The sequence below is a fragment of the Centroberyx affinis genome, unplaced genomic scaffold (genome assembly GCF_046629955.1).
Source record: "Centroberyx affinis isolate AG114_WGS23_722 - 3 ecotype Tasmania unplaced genomic scaffold, CSIRO-AGI_Caff_v1 ptg004433l_1, whole genome shotgun sequence".
Lineage (NCBI taxonomy): Eukaryota > Metazoa > Chordata > Actinopteri > Beryciformes > Berycidae > Centroberyx > Centroberyx affinis.
Window position 1 is genome coordinate 27,543 of NW_027282107.1, and position 18,096 is coordinate 45,638.

The 18,096-nt window shown below is 40.7% G+C and overlaps 2 protein-coding genes across 4 annotated transcripts; both read left to right on the forward strand.

Annotated features, from left to right (window-relative positions):
• Nucleotides 1–2,751: 2,751 nt before the first annotated feature.
• Nucleotides 2,752–7,730, forward strand: marchf5l (membrane-associated ring finger (C3HC4) 5, like). 2 transcript variants are annotated; one of them, XM_071544004.1, is made up of 7 exons: nt 2,752–2,842; nt 3,244–3,351; nt 3,501–3,703; nt 3,892–4,022; nt 4,112–4,286; nt 4,852–5,018; nt 5,272–7,730. In XM_071544004.1, exons 2-7 carry the CDS (start codon nt 3,323–3,325, stop codon nt 5,446–5,448), a joined length of 882 nt encoding a protein of 293 aa, XP_071400105.1. In that variant the 5' UTR covers nt 2,752–2,842; nt 3,244–3,322; the 3' UTR covers nt 5,449–7,730. The 2 variants fall into 2 exon arrangements, with proteins under 2 accessions (XP_071400105.1, XP_071400106.1); XM_071544005.1 differs by having other exon boundaries at nt 2,773–2,842; nt 3,261–3,351.
• Nucleotides 5,502–12,301, forward strand: kctd9b (potassium channel tetramerization domain containing 9b). 2 transcript variants are annotated; one of them, XM_071544003.1, is made up of 12 exons: nt 5,502–5,508; nt 8,479–8,600; nt 8,730–8,773; nt 8,957–9,050; nt 9,142–9,200; nt 9,295–9,423; nt 9,519–9,586; nt 9,664–9,759; nt 9,837–9,986; nt 10,542–10,647; nt 10,757–10,890; nt 10,982–12,301. In XM_071544003.1, exons 5-12 carry the CDS (start codon nt 9,173–9,175, stop codon nt 11,096–11,098), a joined length of 828 nt encoding a protein of 275 aa, XP_071400104.1. In that variant the 5' UTR covers nt 5,502–5,508; nt 8,479–8,600; nt 8,730–8,773; nt 8,957–9,050; nt 9,142–9,172; the 3' UTR covers nt 11,099–12,301. The 2 variants fall into 2 exon arrangements, with proteins under 2 accessions (XP_071400104.1, XP_071400102.1); XM_071544001.1 differs by lacking the exon at nt 5,502–5,508 and adding an exon at nt 8,140–8,279.
• Nucleotides 12,302–18,096: the final 5,795 nt, after the last annotated feature.

An 18,096-nucleotide genomic window follows, 5' to 3' on the forward strand; every position in this document is an offset into this window, starting at 1 on the left:
CAATCACAGTGTCCGGAATAGGAACCCATGTGCTTACTGTCAGATCCTGTGCACACCAACATGTTATTTCTTGTATTTTACAACTGTTTTTTTTAGCACTTCAGTGTCAGCAGTGTGAGCAAAGGAATTCAGACAACAGAGCTGTGATAAAGATAAACTAATGTTATGTTTTGAATATTACCTAAAAGAGGCTATTGAAGAATAATTACACACACACACACACATAAGCTGTCATAGGGGTTTTAAAAATTAAGACTAGATGAGATGAAACTTTAATGATCGGCTGGGGAATCTGTGTTGTTGCAGCAGCAAAAAAAAAAAAATAGCATACTGAATATGAGCTGTTCATGTGGTCTTCTCCAGCTGTTCTTGGAAATTACACAGAGAGGTACATTGAGAGAGACCTGGATTAGAGCTAGATAATTAAATTACACAAATGATGATGTCAGTAACCTCCCAGCTGGCTAAAGCTGCTGCTGTTGCCGATGCTGCAGTGGGAGGAGGTATTAGAGCCAGAGGGCAGGTGGCACAAGTGAAGGCTTGAAGTGCTTCTTGGTAAAACCTTGGTGAGCCAGCAACTGACAGTTCTCCTTAGCCCTGACAGCACTCCATAGAGATTATGGAAGTAATTGTAACAGCAGATAGTTTACCATCCTTTTTTATACCACTGCTTCAAATGAGTAGAGGCTGAGTCCACTGACAGCCTTTCTCTATTCAGCTGTCTCACATCCTCATCAGGGAGGGCTTCCTGATTTACAGACGTACTGAACCAACGTTACTTTATTTCCATTCCATATAAAGAATGCAAAAAGAGGAGGCACTCCATAGGAACCAGTCTGTTTGATATGAAACACAAGAATATACATCATCACAATTGTTCAGGCCTTTTTGCCTCCAAATGTTGATGTCTACAAACAAAATGATCTGATCATTTGCCAATATAAAAAATCTCATGTAACTTTCCTTTGTGCTGTTTAGAGGGGTGACAGTGGTTATGCCACGGGGGTATAGTCAGTGGTGGAAAGTAACTAAGTACATTTACTCAAGTACTGTACTTAAGTACAATTTTGACATACTTGTACTTTACTTGAGTATTTCCATACTGATGCTACTTTATACTTCCACTCCACTACATTTCAGAGGGAAATATTGTACTTTCTGCTCCACTACATTTATTTGACAGCTTTAGTTACTTTTCAGATGGAGATTTGACACAATGGATAATATAACAAGCTTTTAAAATACAACACATTGTTAAAGATGAAACCAGTGGTTTCCAACCTTTTTGACTTTTGACGTCTTACAAAAAGCAGTGTGTAGTCGGGGTCACATTTCAGATGTCTATGAGTTGTTAACAGCTCCACCAAATAGTGATTTTTCCCTCTAAACCTCACATGGTTTCATTTTAATAAATGTTCAAATGATCCAATATTTCAGCAAAAATCAAACATTAGAGAAAAAGTCCAAAAACTGAAAACAGATTTGTGTATCAGAACTTTGTTTTTTCTTCTTTCCTCTCCCATTAATCATCTCACGACCCCTCAGATTTATCTGGTGACCCTTTGGAGGGGCCTGACCCCTAGGTTGGGAACCACTGGACTAAACTAGCTAACTGTATATAAAGTAGTTCAAACTAGCTCCACCTCCAGCAGCTACGACAGTAACATGCTGCTTACACACTGATGCTTCAGTATTAATAATCTAATGATGTCATATATAATAAAATATCAGTCAGAGGGACCAAACCACTACTTTTACTTTAATACTTTAACTACATTTTGCTGCTAATACTTATGTACTTTTACTTAAGTAGGATTTTTCATGCAGGAATTTTACTTGTAATGGAGTATTTTTACATTGCTGAATTGGTACTTTTACTGAAGTAAAGGATCAGAGTACTTCCACCACTGCCTCCCATCACAGAAAGCAGATGAGGGATTTATTTTAATCAGCAGAGTTGCCATGGCAACCCTTCTGGTACATCCTGTTGCCAGATCCTGACCGGAATTTGCCAGAGTTTTCCCACACCATTTGCAGATACCTTTTGGGAATTTTGAATTGAAATCACTAATTACATACACACATTGCGGTGAAGAGCCTAATGCTGGCTTCAAGGATTTTCGGAATTATTGGAATCATTAGTGTGTAAATGTAGAACACACCCAATATCAAAATGTTCTTAATTGAAATTAAATATTTTTATGAATCCTTGCTGAAACAATAAGCCACATTTTTTTTTAAAGAAAAGATTGTATCGAATTCATTATCAGTTGCTGTAATTTCGTTTTTTTCTGTACATAAATAGAGAATGCCGCTAACTGGGGCTGCCAACATGCAGAATTGCTCCCAGCTTAAAAACAAAACAAAAAAAAGACATTCATGTTATATGCAAATGACAGTAAAGTTGAACTTCGTACTTGAAAATAGTGTTAACGTCAGCATTCACAGGTTAAACAGTAGGCCTACTGGTGAATAGTGTTCATAACAGCTTCCTCTGTTAAATACTTGCGAACTCAAGGTTTGGCAAAGGACCCTGGTTTCTTTTGATTTGTTCATTTGGAGTGACACTTCACGGTGAAGCGGTAACGGGTAGGGAAAGGACTGGGACGGGACCCCCGAGTTCCTAAACAGTATTTTGAAGCGGGAACCTCTTGTGTCCCATCTTTCCCATAGGACTGTGAATGCAGCAGTAGAGCACTTCACCGCTGACCAATCACACCCCTTCTAATTGTAGCGTAGGCGGGTCTTGCCAGAAAAACGAGAGCTGGCCAACATAACACAACACGTAAGGGTCGACTGCTGAAGAATTTGCTATTTTTAAACGGTTAATAATATAATTCAGGTAGGTCACATTTTGGTATATTACAACAGAGCCGTTTACTCAACTGAGAGTCGACGAGGTCAGCCGTGTCGTTGGTTAGCGTAGTTGTTACCTTTTCTTGAATCTCAAAATACTTGTTAGCTAGCCTCCGTTAGCTTTTAGCATGAGAGGTTAAAAACTATCTGTCAGGTGACAAGTTAAGTTTGATATGAGCTTGTACGGCTGTCAGACAAACTGAGATTATTAATTGGGAAATATTAAACAGTTGAGGGTGGGTAACGATGTTATCTTGCTGTTTAGTTGGAAGTTATTGGGAAAGAAGGCTTGGTTTCAGTTTCAATAGCGGGTATGTGTGTGTGTGTGTGTGTGTGTGTGTGTGTGTGTGTGTTGGGGGGTTGTTCATGTTTGTGGGCATGAATCAGTCTGTGAGTGTTTATAGGTCTTGGCTGCAGCCCGTTTGGCCCATGATAACAACCCAGGGAGCAGAGCCCGTTCAGTACCATGGCATGTGCAGAGGAGCTGCCTGAGAAGTAAGACCGTTTGCCCTCTGAGCTGGCAGTGCACTGATTGCACCACATTTCATGCTTCTATACAACCTGAATGACATGCTTAGTAATCACAGGGTGTGTTGTAAAGACAAGGAAGTATAAGTTTGTGTGTGTGTGTGTGTGTTGCCCAGACACTGTTGGGTGTGCTTTGCCACTGAGAGAGAGGACCGTGTCGCCGAGTGGGTGAGCCCCTGCAGGTGTAAAGGCTGTACTAAATGGATCCACCAGTCCTGTCTACAGCGGTGGCTCGACGAGAAGCAAAAGGGAAACAGTGGAGGAGCAGTCAGCTGTCCACAATGTGGCACTGAATACCATATTGTATTTCCCAAGATGGGTAAGTGAAACCCACAAGATGCGGACTAAAACCACTGAAGCTATTGCATTTGTCTCATAAGAAACAAAGAAGTGATTTACTAAATTTGTCTATCTTCTCTCTTATTATTGCACTTTGAAGTAGTTTCTTCAAAGTGCGGTACAGAAGACTAAGTGTTTAGTCACTTTCTACTTATTGTCCTTCCTCAGGTCCGGTGGTATATTTCCTTCAGCAGGTAGACAGGGCGCTGTCCCGGGCCAGTCCATTTGCTGCAGTCGGGGTAGTGGTTGGGACTGTGTACTGGTCAGCCGTCACATACGGAGCGGTGACTGTCATGCAGGTACAGAGGGCTAACAACACACCGCACACAATGGAGCGTGTCACAATCTCTAGGCCCGTAACATTTTTGTATTTTCATATCATATCCAGGTTGTGGGTCATAAGAAGGGGCTGTATGTGATGGAGCGAGCCGATCCTCTGTTCCTGTTGATGGGTCTGCCCACCATCCCTGTGGTGTTGGTCCTGGGCAAGATGATCCGCTGGGAGGACTATATAGTGAGGCTGTGGCAGAGACACTCCTACAAACGACAGCTACCGGGGCTAGGTATACACTCACACACACACACACACACACACACACACACACACACACACACACACACACACACACACACTAAACATTGTCCCCTACATCGCTGGGCGAAAACAATGGAATAGTTTAACCTGAATAACCTTTCTATTAAGGTTCAACTGATATGAGTTTTTAAAAATTGTTCCTGCTATTTTTAAATTCAAAGTGCTGATAGCTGATATTTTTTGATGATATTCAGTATCTTTGGATTTGACCCTTTTCATGTCAAAAAAATTATTCTTGGCAGGTTGGAAAAGACCTAATAATAATAATAATATAATAATACATAATAATCATCATCTTCATTGTCCATACTAATGAGGAGTACAGTAAAATTTTAATATCATTTTAATATCAGAATCAATTCAGCTTAAGGAATTCCCATCGAGAACAAGTGTAGTATTGATTAATAATAACTATGTAATCAAACAAAATGCCTTGTATCCATCATATCAGAGGTGTAAAACATTATGTGAAAAGGTCATTATATTGTCAAACATGATACATGAGTCTAACCCAGCTACCTGTTGCACCCCAGGTACAGTTCGCTCTCAGCCTCGTTTGCCCGCTGAGGGCCCCGGGGCGGGGGATCACCTCTCTGTGTCCCGGACTCTCTGCGGAGCCCTCATCTTCCCCTCCATTGCTAGTCTGGTGGGAAGACTGCTGTTTCGGCGGGTGTCATCTAGTCTACAGCGCACTATACTGGTGAATATGCTTTGTGCATTTCTGACTATGATTACAGTTAGGAAGTTAGAAAACGAGTTAAATTAAAGTGATTCTCTATGGTCAGTTCATTTGGAATAAAAATAAATTAGTCGGATTAACACATTATTTGGCTGTTTACAACATTGTTTTATATTGCTTATGCTGTGTAATATTACTTACTCCTGTGTGCAGGACAGGTCTGCTATTCAGATTTGTGCAACTGACCCCACTCTCCTCTCCTCTTTCTCGACAGGGTGGCATCGCATTTGTGGTGATGAAGGGCATTTTGAAGGTGTATTTCAAACAGCAGCAGTACTTCATTCAGGCTAACCGGCACATCCTCAACTATCCGGAAAGAGACAGGGAAAGAGAAAGAGATGGACAAATTGAGGGAGGAGAAGAGGACACAGAAGACAGTGGGAATGAATAATTACCCAAACTTGGAGAGAGGCCAGGCAGGGAAAAGAGTGGGGCATGAGGGGAACCAGAGGTGAGGGTGCAAAAGATTTTTTTTTTTTCCCCCCATAAACACAGGATACAGAACACATAGGCAGTATAATTTAACATTGAGCTATTAATCTACGGTGATTGCTTATGTAGACAATAACTTGAATGAGGAGAAAGTTGTGGGTAAGAGTGGGTATGTCAGTGATGAAAATGAGCTAGCTTCATCTGCCCTAGTTGGAAATCACTGTTAAACAGTATGGGATTGGTTCATCATTTTCAACCCAAGGAAACTGTTTCTTCCACAGTGAAAGAAACAGCCTTTTACGTTTACTTTGTAATTGTAAGTAGCCACACAGCTCTCTGGGTTGCCAGGTCTCTGACTAACCCTGAGCTTTGGTCCAGTCTGATTGGTCAGAAAAAGCCCAGCAGAGAGGAGAATGGGCCAGTTGCAGAGCAGACAGGCAAATATAACTGAGAAAGAAGTGACTGACCAATCAGCTGGCTCAAGTCACTCACTGTTAACTTACTTAGCTTCTTCTTTTCATACGTCTCATCTAATGCAGTTTCCCATAACAGAGTGAGCTCTACATAGTAAACTATCCGCTCAGAGTAGGACCACAATACCAGATCAGGTCTTATGCTGGTGCTGACTCTCTCTGGTGCCCTAACTTTTGCCCACTCAGTAATAATTACTTGGCCAGGCTTTAAATTCCTGGTCTGTTTTCTTTCAAGTAAAAAGCCAATTTGATGCATAGAGTTTTCTCTCAATGGTCCCTAACTGTTTTCCTCTGAACTGCTGCTGCCATACATTTTAACACTTGGTTATGGTCTAAGTGACCTTGCAGGGTTTTTCCTGGCTCAGAAAAGGGCTTTGGTGCCACTTGTGCGGGCCAGCGAACTTTATCCATCAACCCTCTATACCGTGAGCTTGGACCCTTGTTATTTGGGGCCACCGAATGACCCCAAATAGCTTTCAATGCTGAAGTGGCTTGATCATACTTAGACTACTATAGGAATATAGTTGACAGGCAGTTGGCAAAATATACAAAAAATAAACATTCAATTAAATGCATTAAACAATATCTTAATTTTGACTGAATGCCATTGATTTGACAGTTTTTGCTGATTAACAGTATGATTATGCTAGCAAGTGAATTTTAAGTGGTTTGATTGAGGTTTTCCTCTATTTTGATTGTTTTACAATAATTAAGCAATATGAAATTTGGAGAGTGAAGCAGCATTGAAGTAGGTCTGTATATCTTAAATACATACACTGTATCTTAAATATTTGGTTGTTCATATTTACGCCTCGTTCACAGTTGAATCTCTCACATTCTACGTTATGTTATTTTCAATGCAAAGTCGCCCCCAAGGTGGTTGTGTTGTTTGTAACACAAAAGTCAATTGTGAATGAGGCGTTGGTGTTGGAACACTGCATACAAATTACAGGCTAATGATTAAGGCCTCAGCCTAGAAGCTGTTGGCTCACCAGAACTGGGTCTGTTACCCCCACACACACACACACACACACACACACACACGCTCTGTACAGGTTTCTAGCTAACAGACGTGGCTTGCCTACCAGCTAGTTGATAACTATTATTTCCTCTTGGAGTAAGAACAATATTTGGCAAATAAGTCTGCGAGAGTGGGTACAACAGCGGTACTGAGCACAGGGCGGAGTATTGTACAGCAACCATAAATAGAACTTGGGAAAGTCTCTTTGAAAAGATGTTTATGCAGGAAAAACACTGCCTTGGAAAAAACAAACAAACTCTGCATCCTGTTCTGGGATGATGACAGCATATCAGTTGTTCTACTATTCGTCATAACAAAATGCTGCCTACATGTTATTTGTCTTCCATAGAATTTAGACCTGATCTGCTGATTGATCACAGAAATGAATGCTTACAGCAGTGAGTACAGGATGCTGGTTAAGCCTGTTTGGGCAGGGATATAGCCAGTAGTTTATGAAATGCTACCCCAGCTCCCCAAACTAACACGAGACTTAAACCAGTCAAAGCAATTTTTTGACATTTTTGACAGCGGTTTTATTGCACAGAGTGACTTTTTTCACTCGTAGCATTTCTTCATGTGGCACACTGCTAAGGTATTTGTTTGAAAATTGAGTCCTCTCTGCTTTTTGCCACTTGGAAATGCTCTGACTTTAATTGCACAATTTCCATCCAATCAAGTGAGAGTGTGTATGTTGTGCAGAGCTCTTATTTTATTTTATGTATTGGTGAATGAATGATTTGTTGAATAAAGCTCTTTGTGGAACACGTGTCCCATCTCTTATTACTCCTCACAATTGCAACTTTAGAGATTAATCAGTCAAAATAAGAAAGACCTCATTTGCAAAGTGCAGTAAATGTGCAGGAAAGTGTCTTGGTGGTGGAACTTTTTAACAGTACGGACTGACATACTTCAACAATACAATTCACCTCAGTGTAAAGAGACAGCACAAGGTATGAGAGCCTCTTGTTAAATTCAGAGGCTCTTATGTCTATATTCTCTTCGAAGGATTTTTTCCTTTCTTTCTATTTAATAACAGGCCGACCGTGATGTCCCGCCTATCCTGCTCGCCGATTGGCTATTGTCTTTCAATCTAAATCGCTGATTGGCTAATTGCACGGTGACGTTCCGCTTGGGACATTTTGGAGTGGAGTCGGGATTCAGGAAAAGGAAAGGGAGTAGCTTGTTGCCAAAGCATGTTGTTTAATCGGGAAAAAGTCAAACCGCCATTCAGTTTATCATAATCTTGCCATGAGAAGAGTCACACTCTTTGTCAGCGGAACGTCCTCAAATGGAAAGGTATGCTGTGAAAGAAAAAAACAGCGAAATAAGATGTGTGCATACCTAGCTTATTCAGTCTTTCACCATAAACCTCCACTCATTTGGTTTTAGCCGCCTCACAATGGCTAGTTTGGCTAGTAGCTAAATGCTAGCTAGCTTGTTAAGCATATGGTGATGTAATGCTGTGAGCGGTGGACTGGTCTTTCTTATCATACAGGTGGTGGCCGTCTATGGCTCTCTGGATGACTTACTGTCTGTGGCCAGTTCCAAACTGGGAATAAGAGCCTCTAGTGTTTACAATGGGAATGGCGGCCTCATAGACGACATAGCATTAATCAGGTGAGACCAAAACCAAATTATAGTATCGCATAGCCTACATCATTTTCTTCTTTGTTTTAGTTCAGTTTATTATGCTGTATTTGCAAGTATGTTTTATGCATGGACAATGTATATATCACTGGCCTGCAGGGACGATGACGTACTGTACATATCAGAGGGAGATTCCTTTGAAGGTAAGGAACTTTTTTTTTTTTTAGCTCTTCTCAGATCAGATGAAATTAGACTTCATATTCTAAATAAACCCAATGTCCAATCACGGTCCACAATCTTCCAGCTTCATTGTTTTAGTCAGTTTCCTTCATTATGTGCCAGCCAGCTGCTGCATAGTTAAACATAGTCTGTGTGTTTGCCTGTAGACCCTCAGGAAGACCTCACAGGCCCTGAAAAGTGTCAGATCCACACTGATTGGTTGACGCTGAACGTCGGGGGACGCTGTTTCACCACCACAAGGTAAATATGGTTATCAAGCCATGAATTAAACCAAGTGCTTTGGTTTCAATGTAAATGGTGTGTGTGTGTGTGTGTGTGTGTTTCTTCCCAGGAGCACGCTGGTCAGTAAGGAGCCAGAGAGCATGCTGGCCCACATGTTTAGAGACAAAGGTGATGTCACTCATCACACCCATTATTTGAAATGTTTTTAACACTCATTCTCTCTTTGATGCCATTTTATTTCATCTTTGTGTGTGTAATCTAGATGTCTGGGGGAACAAGCAGGATTCACAGGGGGCGTATCTGATAGACCGCAGCCCCGACTACTTTGAGCCCATTCTAAACTATCTGAGGCACGGACAGCTCATCATCAACGAAGGCATCAACCCACTGGGTATACTGAACACACACCCACTGAAATGTGTAAACCCACATGCAAGTCCTATAAGAATGCATGTGCCTTCTAATCTAGTCTTTCCTCCTCTCTAGGTGTGCTGGAAGAGGCTCGTTTCTTTGGTATTGAAGAGTTGGCTGATCAGTTGGAGACCCTCATAAAGGTGTGTGTGTGGGGCACGTGTTGCAAAATTAGGTGTTTACGCAATGCCAATGTTTTCACCTCCACATCTCTTTTCAGTCGTCTCAGCCCCCTGACGACCACTCTCCTCTGACCCGGAAGGAGTTCATTAGATTCCTGTTGGCCACAACTACAAAGTCAGAACTGCGTTGCCAGGTACACAGACATAAACACACGCAAAACACCAAAAACATGAAGAAATCTAAATGTCATGCTTCTTTACGGTCTTACAGGGCCTGAACTTTAATGGTGCAGATCTGTCTCGTCTGGATCTACGCTACATCAACTTTAAGATGGCCAGCCTGAGAGCGGCCAACCTTACCCACGCCAATCTCAGCGGTGCCAACCTGGAGAGAGCAGACCTGTCCTTGGCTTGTCTTGATGTGAGTCGTGTTTTGAATCAAGGGAGGCTGGGGACACGCAGGAGGATTATCGGGCCAATTAACGAGACGCCATTGATTGGATTTTGGTGACATTTCAGGGAATTATGTCATTTCTCTGTACAGGCGTTTTCAAAAGTGCACTGATTGGCCTAAAGGGGGTGCTACAATGTTTGTTTACTTGTTTGTCCATGTGTTGCACGATATCGCTGACCACTGTGGTTCAGCACCAGGAGACATACTGGTTGCTGATTGGCTCAGACGGAGACTGTATCATTCATGTTTACTGTTGCCTTGTTTCTGATGAAGCCTGCTTTCCTCCAGCTCTACTGAAAAGTCACTTTGACACAGCTTTACCCAAAGTCTCTTTTTGTGATTTTTTTGATTGTTTTTTTCCCAGTACATATAAATGAATACATATTGATTCACGTTGGATTCATGAGTCAGGTCTTCCAGTGTGTCTCCAGCGTTAAGTGGAAGTGTTCTTAACTTGCATCTTGTGTTTCCATATCTGTCACGTGTCCATTATCAAAGTGTGTGTGTGTGTGTGTGTCCCAGGGGGCCAATCTGCAGGGGGTGAAGATGCTGTGTACTAATGCTGAGGGGGCATCTCTGAGGGGATGTAATTTTGAGGACCCTGCTGGAATCAAGGCCAATCTGGAGGGTGAAGAACACAATTGTACATTTTCTTTTCGTATGACCCAACTATAAACAGATGAAGTTTATATTGGAATTTGACATGAATTTGTGTGTGTGTGTGTTTACCTTCTCAGGAGCCAACTTGAAGGGTGTGGACATGGAGGGAAGTCAGATGACGGGTATCAACCTGAGGGTCGCCACACTGAAGAACGCCAAACTGAAGAACTGCAATCTGAGGGGAGCTACACTGGCCGGGACAGACTTGGAGGTGAATACACACACACACACACACACACACACACACATAAATATGTTGTTTACAATCATCTCTGAGACGATACTTTTCATTTCTTTGGCAGAACTGTGACTTATCGGGATGCGACCTTCAGGAGGCTAACCTGAGGGGCTCCAATGTGAAGGGAGCCATCTTTGAGGAGATGCTGACTCCTCTGCACATGTCCCAGAGTGTGCGGTAAACCACTTCCCTCCATATACACACACACACACACACACACACCACCCTGAAACACTCCTTACACTCCCAGTTCTCCACAAGCCTGCAGTGCAGTTATTTAGACAATGAGCAATGAATGTCAAATGTCTATTTTGCTCTGAACCAAACAAACCAAGATGTATAAGAATTGGATAGTAAACTTAAGTTGTGTATCTATAAAGATGAAAACATGCATTGTAATAGCCTGCACATTTGTTTGCTTCAACAACATTAACCAGGCATTTTTGGGGGAAGACCACTGTTCAAGACAAGCTTTTATCTTTTCTGCACATCAGTTGAATTCTGTATACAACGGGTAAAAATGAATGGTTAAATATTCAACATAAATTGCTGCACACTATCCTGTTTTAAGCAACTTTTACTTTTAACGTTAAAACAGAATGTAAACAATTTTTTTTGGACCAGGAATTTATTGGAAAATTTTGAGTTTTTTATTTTTTTTATTTTTTTTATTTTTTTTAAACATGACGATTGCCAATACTACTATGTGGACTACTATTTGAGTCCAGGTATATTGAAAAATTGACAGTATAACTATTTAAATAAAAAAAAAAGTTTTTTGCATTTATAAAACATAAATTCATTCAGTCATTGTGGAATTCTGTGCAAATGATAAATGTTTGTTGAAACACACCATATTTGCCCTATTTGTTATATGATGACAAAGAAAACTAAAAGCAAACAAAATTGCTACCCCACACTTCTAGTGCCATGCAATGTAAGAACAGACTATTAAAAGAGAGTACACAATTATAACAAGAACTGAAATAAATATATGCGCAAGACAGACACATTCTATGTCTGTGTCTGATGTCACATTCTATTTTTTTTTTTTTTAATCCCAACTTGCATCATGAATTGTGATGTCTGTGTACACATGGTGTATAGTTTAAACTAAGGTAAACACATTCTCCAGGGAAGTATATATATCTCAAATTCCTTTTGCAAGGTGGTGTATGCATATGCATATGTATGCATTTTTATGTGTGTATTATTTTTATTCAGTTGGCCACAAGAGTAGATGCATGTGACATGTTACTGGTATTGAGGAGTATGTTATATGAATGTAAACCGGTCTTCAAAACCACCACTAAGGTGCTGAACTTGATGTCTAATTGAGTCTTTCCTGCTGTTGTAGTAGTTATTATATGGCCATGATGTATAATGAAAGTTTTTTTGTAAACTTTTTCTCTTTCTTGTTCTTCTACATGCTACAAAGTTTACCAGTACATGTCACAACGAAATGTCGGGTTCCAAATCAATGAAGTGGAGTTTCCTGTCTTGATTAGTGCATAGAGTTTAGCACATAGAGTTCGATTATGATTTCCTATTTCAGCTATATTCCTTTGTTTGGCTAATATAAAACCTGTCCTGAAGCTCTCAATGCTTCACTTAAAGTAATTTATGCACGAGTCTACACATGGATAGTGAAGTATGTTTTATATATTGATGTTTGGCATATTTCAAATCCAGGTTCACAAATTATCCAACTGCAAGAAAGTCAAAGAGTCAAATCAAAGAGCCAAAATAAGAAACAGGTATCAAGATTGAAATCTCCAGGAATTTATTGGAAGTAAATTCCAGTAAACTCTTGAGCTGTGTACACAAAGTCCAAGGCTCTCTAAGTCAAGTAAAGGAGGGAAGAGACTAAAAGCTTGAAAATGAAACAGTCTTTATTAACATGGCTTAGAGCCAACGTGTTTTGACCATAAGGTTTTCATCAGGGCAATAAACTGAAATAAAAAATAAATAAAATAAAACCACTGACTGTTAGATTACAAAACCCATATTTTCCACCCCAGGCCTGCTGGATGGTATACCTGGTTGCTCCAGCAGAGGACAGTGGTGTATCAGTCTGTGACCAGTTCACTTGTAACTAATTCACAACTAAAAGTCACTCATGAGCTTTATTGCCTCCCCATCGTGAACATGTTTAATCAGACAGGAGAACAAGTAATTAGAAAAGGTGATCACAGTAGTAGTCCCAACATCAAAACGTTAACACTTCAAATTTTAATTATAATTTATATTGTCAGCCATGGTGGAATACAATTACACTGCCATTACTGCAGATCAGCAAACAATACTACAAACCACTGCAGTGTGTGAGTCAGTTTTATATTTTTTGTTGAGTTTGACAAAGGGAAAATGCACTGCTGAGTTCCACTTACAATATGTTATTTGTTGGGACAACAAGTGGTGAGTTGCTGCCATAGTGAATGATGTGGTGTTAGTAGTACAAACTTAGTATGGTGATGGATGGGCTGCAGTGTTGGGAACAAACATCTCACATCTGTACTACAGCTGCTACTAATACTCCTATTACTGCTACTACTACTACTGCTACTACCACTACTATTACTAGTACTGCTTCTGATTCTTTTTGAGAACAGTTATAAAGGTAACAGTGACCCAGTCTCCTCAGGCAGGGAATGTTTAAGTCTGGATGCCAAAGACCTGGGCATGTTTGGTCTTAAGCCGAGACTTCTGAATGGTGAGGATGTCCCTGCTTTAGCTCATAGGAAACGCTGCTACGAGCCAAATGTAGCAGAGCCTTAAAAGTAATCATTAGAATAAAAAAAATAAAACTAACAGTCAACCAAGAAACTAAAATCGGGGTAATGTAATCCCATGCAGCGTGTTTAGTCTTTTGCCTGTAAACTGTGAGCAAAAATTTGTGCAGGAGACAGAGGGGAACAGGGGAACAAGTCAATGTGAGATGATGTAGAAGTGGATATATACCCAAGTCTAATCTTTTCAGTGTTCCTAAATTGATAAAATTATCTTGGAGGCGGCTTTTTACTATGTTAACCATGAATCAAAGGTGGCTCCTAAACTGTTTGGATGACCCAAGATTAAGATACAACTGAATGAGTCTAGATATGTGTTCAGGGCCAATAACAAGGAACTCAGTTTTGTCTGAATTCAGATGGACAGAGGATGGAACAGTTCTGTCGCCGATTTCTGGGGATTATATGGTTAAACGGAGAGATAGAACTAAGTGTCATTGAGAAGAGCGCTCTGTTCCGAGCACCAGATCCAGATTTGCCATGTCTGTTGTGCTCGTCTTGTATTGAAGACATTTATCTAACCGCTGGAGCTGATTGTGGCGGTGGTGTTTACATGGGGAAATGAGGCTGTGGGTGGAAGGGCTTGATTGGTGGTTAGCGGTTCGGAGACAACACCAGTGGGCCACCGGTCCAATCATAGTGGGCAATACTCATGTTTGTTAGCCGCAGTTGAGAAAACACAAATACAGAGTTTGCCCTCTGCATCTGTATCCGCTCCCCCCTAAAGCATCTGTCAAATGCAATCTCTCAAGGACAAAGGAAAGGAAAGACGAGGAAAGCTTTCTATCTATCTATCTTTCTGACACCAGGGATTACCTAAGAATAAAGCAGGGAAAACTGCCTATATATCTTTTTTTTTTTTTTTTTGGTTTTTGTTACATGAAGACTGATTTTGTCAGTCTAAGCTCCTCAAAGCCCAAGGGCCCGGAACAGCAAAGGGCTCCATCGCCTTTGGTCTTCAGCCTTGACCCTGGAAAAGCCAGGAGGGCCCGCTTCTCGCCAGATAAACACATTGATTTGTCACCATGAGATCTCTGATGTCACTGCCACAGTGTCTGCATGTGTGCGTTACCAGAGCGTCACCATGGCAATCGAGACCTCCAAACTCCAAAACAGCCTACCACTCCACCCGTGACCTAATATTAGCGATTATGGATATGTGGAAATTCACTTAATCACCGTCTCATCTTAGATCGGCTGTATTAGGGCGAAACCGGTTCTCGGTCTGAACAGTCAGACCGGATGGGCAGCGAGACAAGTGGGAGGAGAGAGAGGCTTCCCAAAACCTTTAAATCACATCCCTATCTGGGAGCTGACACTAAATCCTTGCACATGTTTTTAAAGCATCAGGCGGTTCTGGCAGCGCTCATGGAAACCTGCGAAGGTATCCTGGAGAAGATCACTCATGCGGGGTCCTTGCATATGGCTTCATTTTATTGGTTGTGTTTTCATTTCCTAAAAGCTCAATTACAGAATGAAGTGGAACAAAATGTTGTGTTGTTCTCCTCCTACATGGGAAATACGGTCATGTCCTGAGCTGGAGGTGGGCGACTTATTTATTTATTTATTTTAGCGAAGTATAATTATGAGTGATGGGCCTGTATACAGTGTGGTCTGTATCTGTCCAACTCTATAGAATACATAAGCTCAAATTGTCCTAAACACAAACAACACAAGGCTTATTCCACATAGCCTAAGCTGTCAAAATGTAACCTCTTAGTGCGTACACCCACTGTGTCTCTGTAAGTTTGCCCCCCCCCCCCTTACACTTTTCCATTCCAGTGTTATTCTTGCACTCCTTCCACTTCTCTTTCCATCTGGTCTCTCTCTGATTCCCTGTCAAATGCAAAGGTGCTTCACTGGCATGAAATAGAAAAGTGCTTCTTGCCCAAGCAAAGTCAACAAATTCAAATGCCATCAAATTAGTAAGTCAGGCAATCGATTATCAACCAATAAGTTACATTCTTAAAGAGTGGTGGTCATGCATTTGTTTTCATTGGCACTGGTTTTCCTGTCTGAGACTATGACATCCTAAAACACATTTAGTTTCAGTAGTGGCACACTCCCTTTTTTTCTCCTAGAATGTATTGGAGGTTTTCATTTGATAGCAGTAGTAGATTCCCCATCTCTCTGTTCTGTTATCCTGAAACCATCCCCCAATCCTTTCTCTCATCCAGTATCCCCTTCCTCCCTCCTCATCATTCATCTGCATCTCTAGTGTTGTCGAGACAGCAGCCCACTCAGATATGAGTTCATCTGAATAGTACCAGCTGAAGGAAAAAGGTTGAGTCACTGTCAACATCTCTTCCACTGACATCACTGTCACATGGCGACCAAGCCAGCCTTCCTTCAGACTGAAAAAAAAAAAAAAAAAAACAGAAAAAAAAAACCTTCCTTCAGACTGGGTTCACAACTCCACTACTACACTAGGAACATCTGTCTTCCATGCAGAAATTATCATCCTAATAACACTTTTTTTTTTTTGTATTTCAAAGTCGCTATATAACTGAATACAGGGCATAATGAACCATTTGTTTCCTCACATTCCCCCTATTACATGTATTGCAAAGTTTTTATTTGCTCTAGGGAAATTATTGAAGCCAACCATCCTCACCTGCCTTTCTCTTCAATGCTGAGCCTGTATCCTAGTGATCAGGAACCTATTTCTCTCCTCTTACAGTCACTAATTGAATTGAAATGAAAGTGGTTAAGGAAAAAAAAAAAAATCAGCACAATGAATACAGAATGCATGCTCCTAGGTGAGCATGTTGCAAACTGAGCAAATAGCTTTTAGATCTAAGAGTCCCTGTCAGCCTTACATAATTTATGTTAATTTACAAAAGGCAAGGAAAAAGCAATGCACCAGTCAGAATATATGAGATAATCAAACTTGGCAATCAAGGAGTTTTCTACCACTGTGCAGCCTAGTGAAGGTCACAGTCAAAAACTGGGCTTATGAAATAATATCCTCTGAAACACTGAAGCATAGAGACAAGTTTTGCTACACACAAAAGTCAGCAAGAGCAGCACATACCTGACTCATCATCTAATAGAGAACTAAGAATACATTAAATATTTTAATTATCAAATAAATAATAATAATAAATATATATAAAAATAGAAATTGTACTATTTGTCAATAGACTAGATCAGTGATTCTCAACCTTTTTCATATCAAGGACCCTAATTTAGTCCACATTAGGGCCACAGTCTTGGACCCAAATCTGAGAATATTTTTATTGTCAGATATGATTTTGTCCAGAATTCCATGACTGTCTGTATTGTAGGTAGAGAGATAACAGAGAAACAGTCATTCTTCTACATTCTCTAATGGTGTTCACTTCTTGTAAATGAAATAATGCTGAAGTTTAACAATTCATCAATTTGCTTGGGACCCCCTGGAGCCCCCCTCAAGGACCCCTGGTGGTCCCCGGACCCCACGCTGAGAACCGCTCAACCGTTCGATTGAGGACTAGGTCAACTATAACTAGGCCTGGTTACACAGTGGATATTATGGGATTCTGCAAGACATAACTGCTTACATTCCTTCACACGAGACCCTCAGACAGGAGCTCCGCAGATTATATGAGAGTCATAACATGACGATTAACATTTGGTAAACACACAGCAGTGGATTATCCTGACATTTTACTGACACTTGACCCAAATTCCAACTCTGTAGCATGCATCACATCCAGTGATGTAGTGCTAAATAAACAGGAAAGTAAATATATCATCATAAGGCAAACAACCACCAATACTAACACAAATTATACTTTCTCACACTTTCATTTTCCTTTATTTTTGCTATTTTCCACATTTTAGAATAACGGTAAAGACATCAAAACTATGAAATAACACAAATGGAATTATGCAGTGACCAAAAAAAGTGTTAAACAAATCAAAACTATCTTATATTTTAGATTCTTTAAAGTAGCCGCCCTTTGCCTTGATGGAAAGGCAAAGGCTTTGGAAAGAAATTCATACATAGGACTCAACTTCACTATTTATATTTGTCTAAGAAACACATTTCAAGCATTTAAGCAGAAGCCTTTAGATCAAAATAGCTTTAAGAGAATGAAAAACATTCAATCAGGTGTGTCCAAACAGAGGGTGAATAGATCTGTTGTGACATGATAATAAATCCAGTCAACCACTCTATATTGGTGCAGCACATTATAAATCACAAGGTCAGCAACCGTGGTCCATGGAGTCCCAAGAGTCTCACTGAGGGTTTTCATTCCAACCAAACACTCCTGCAGCTCCTTTCACCGATCAATTCCCCTTTCCTGGTTGAAAGTGATAATCAGTGGAATGAGCTGCTGTCGTGTTCGGTCGGAATAAAAACCTGCGGACTCTCGGCCTTGGATCACAAGACGAGGAAATTCTA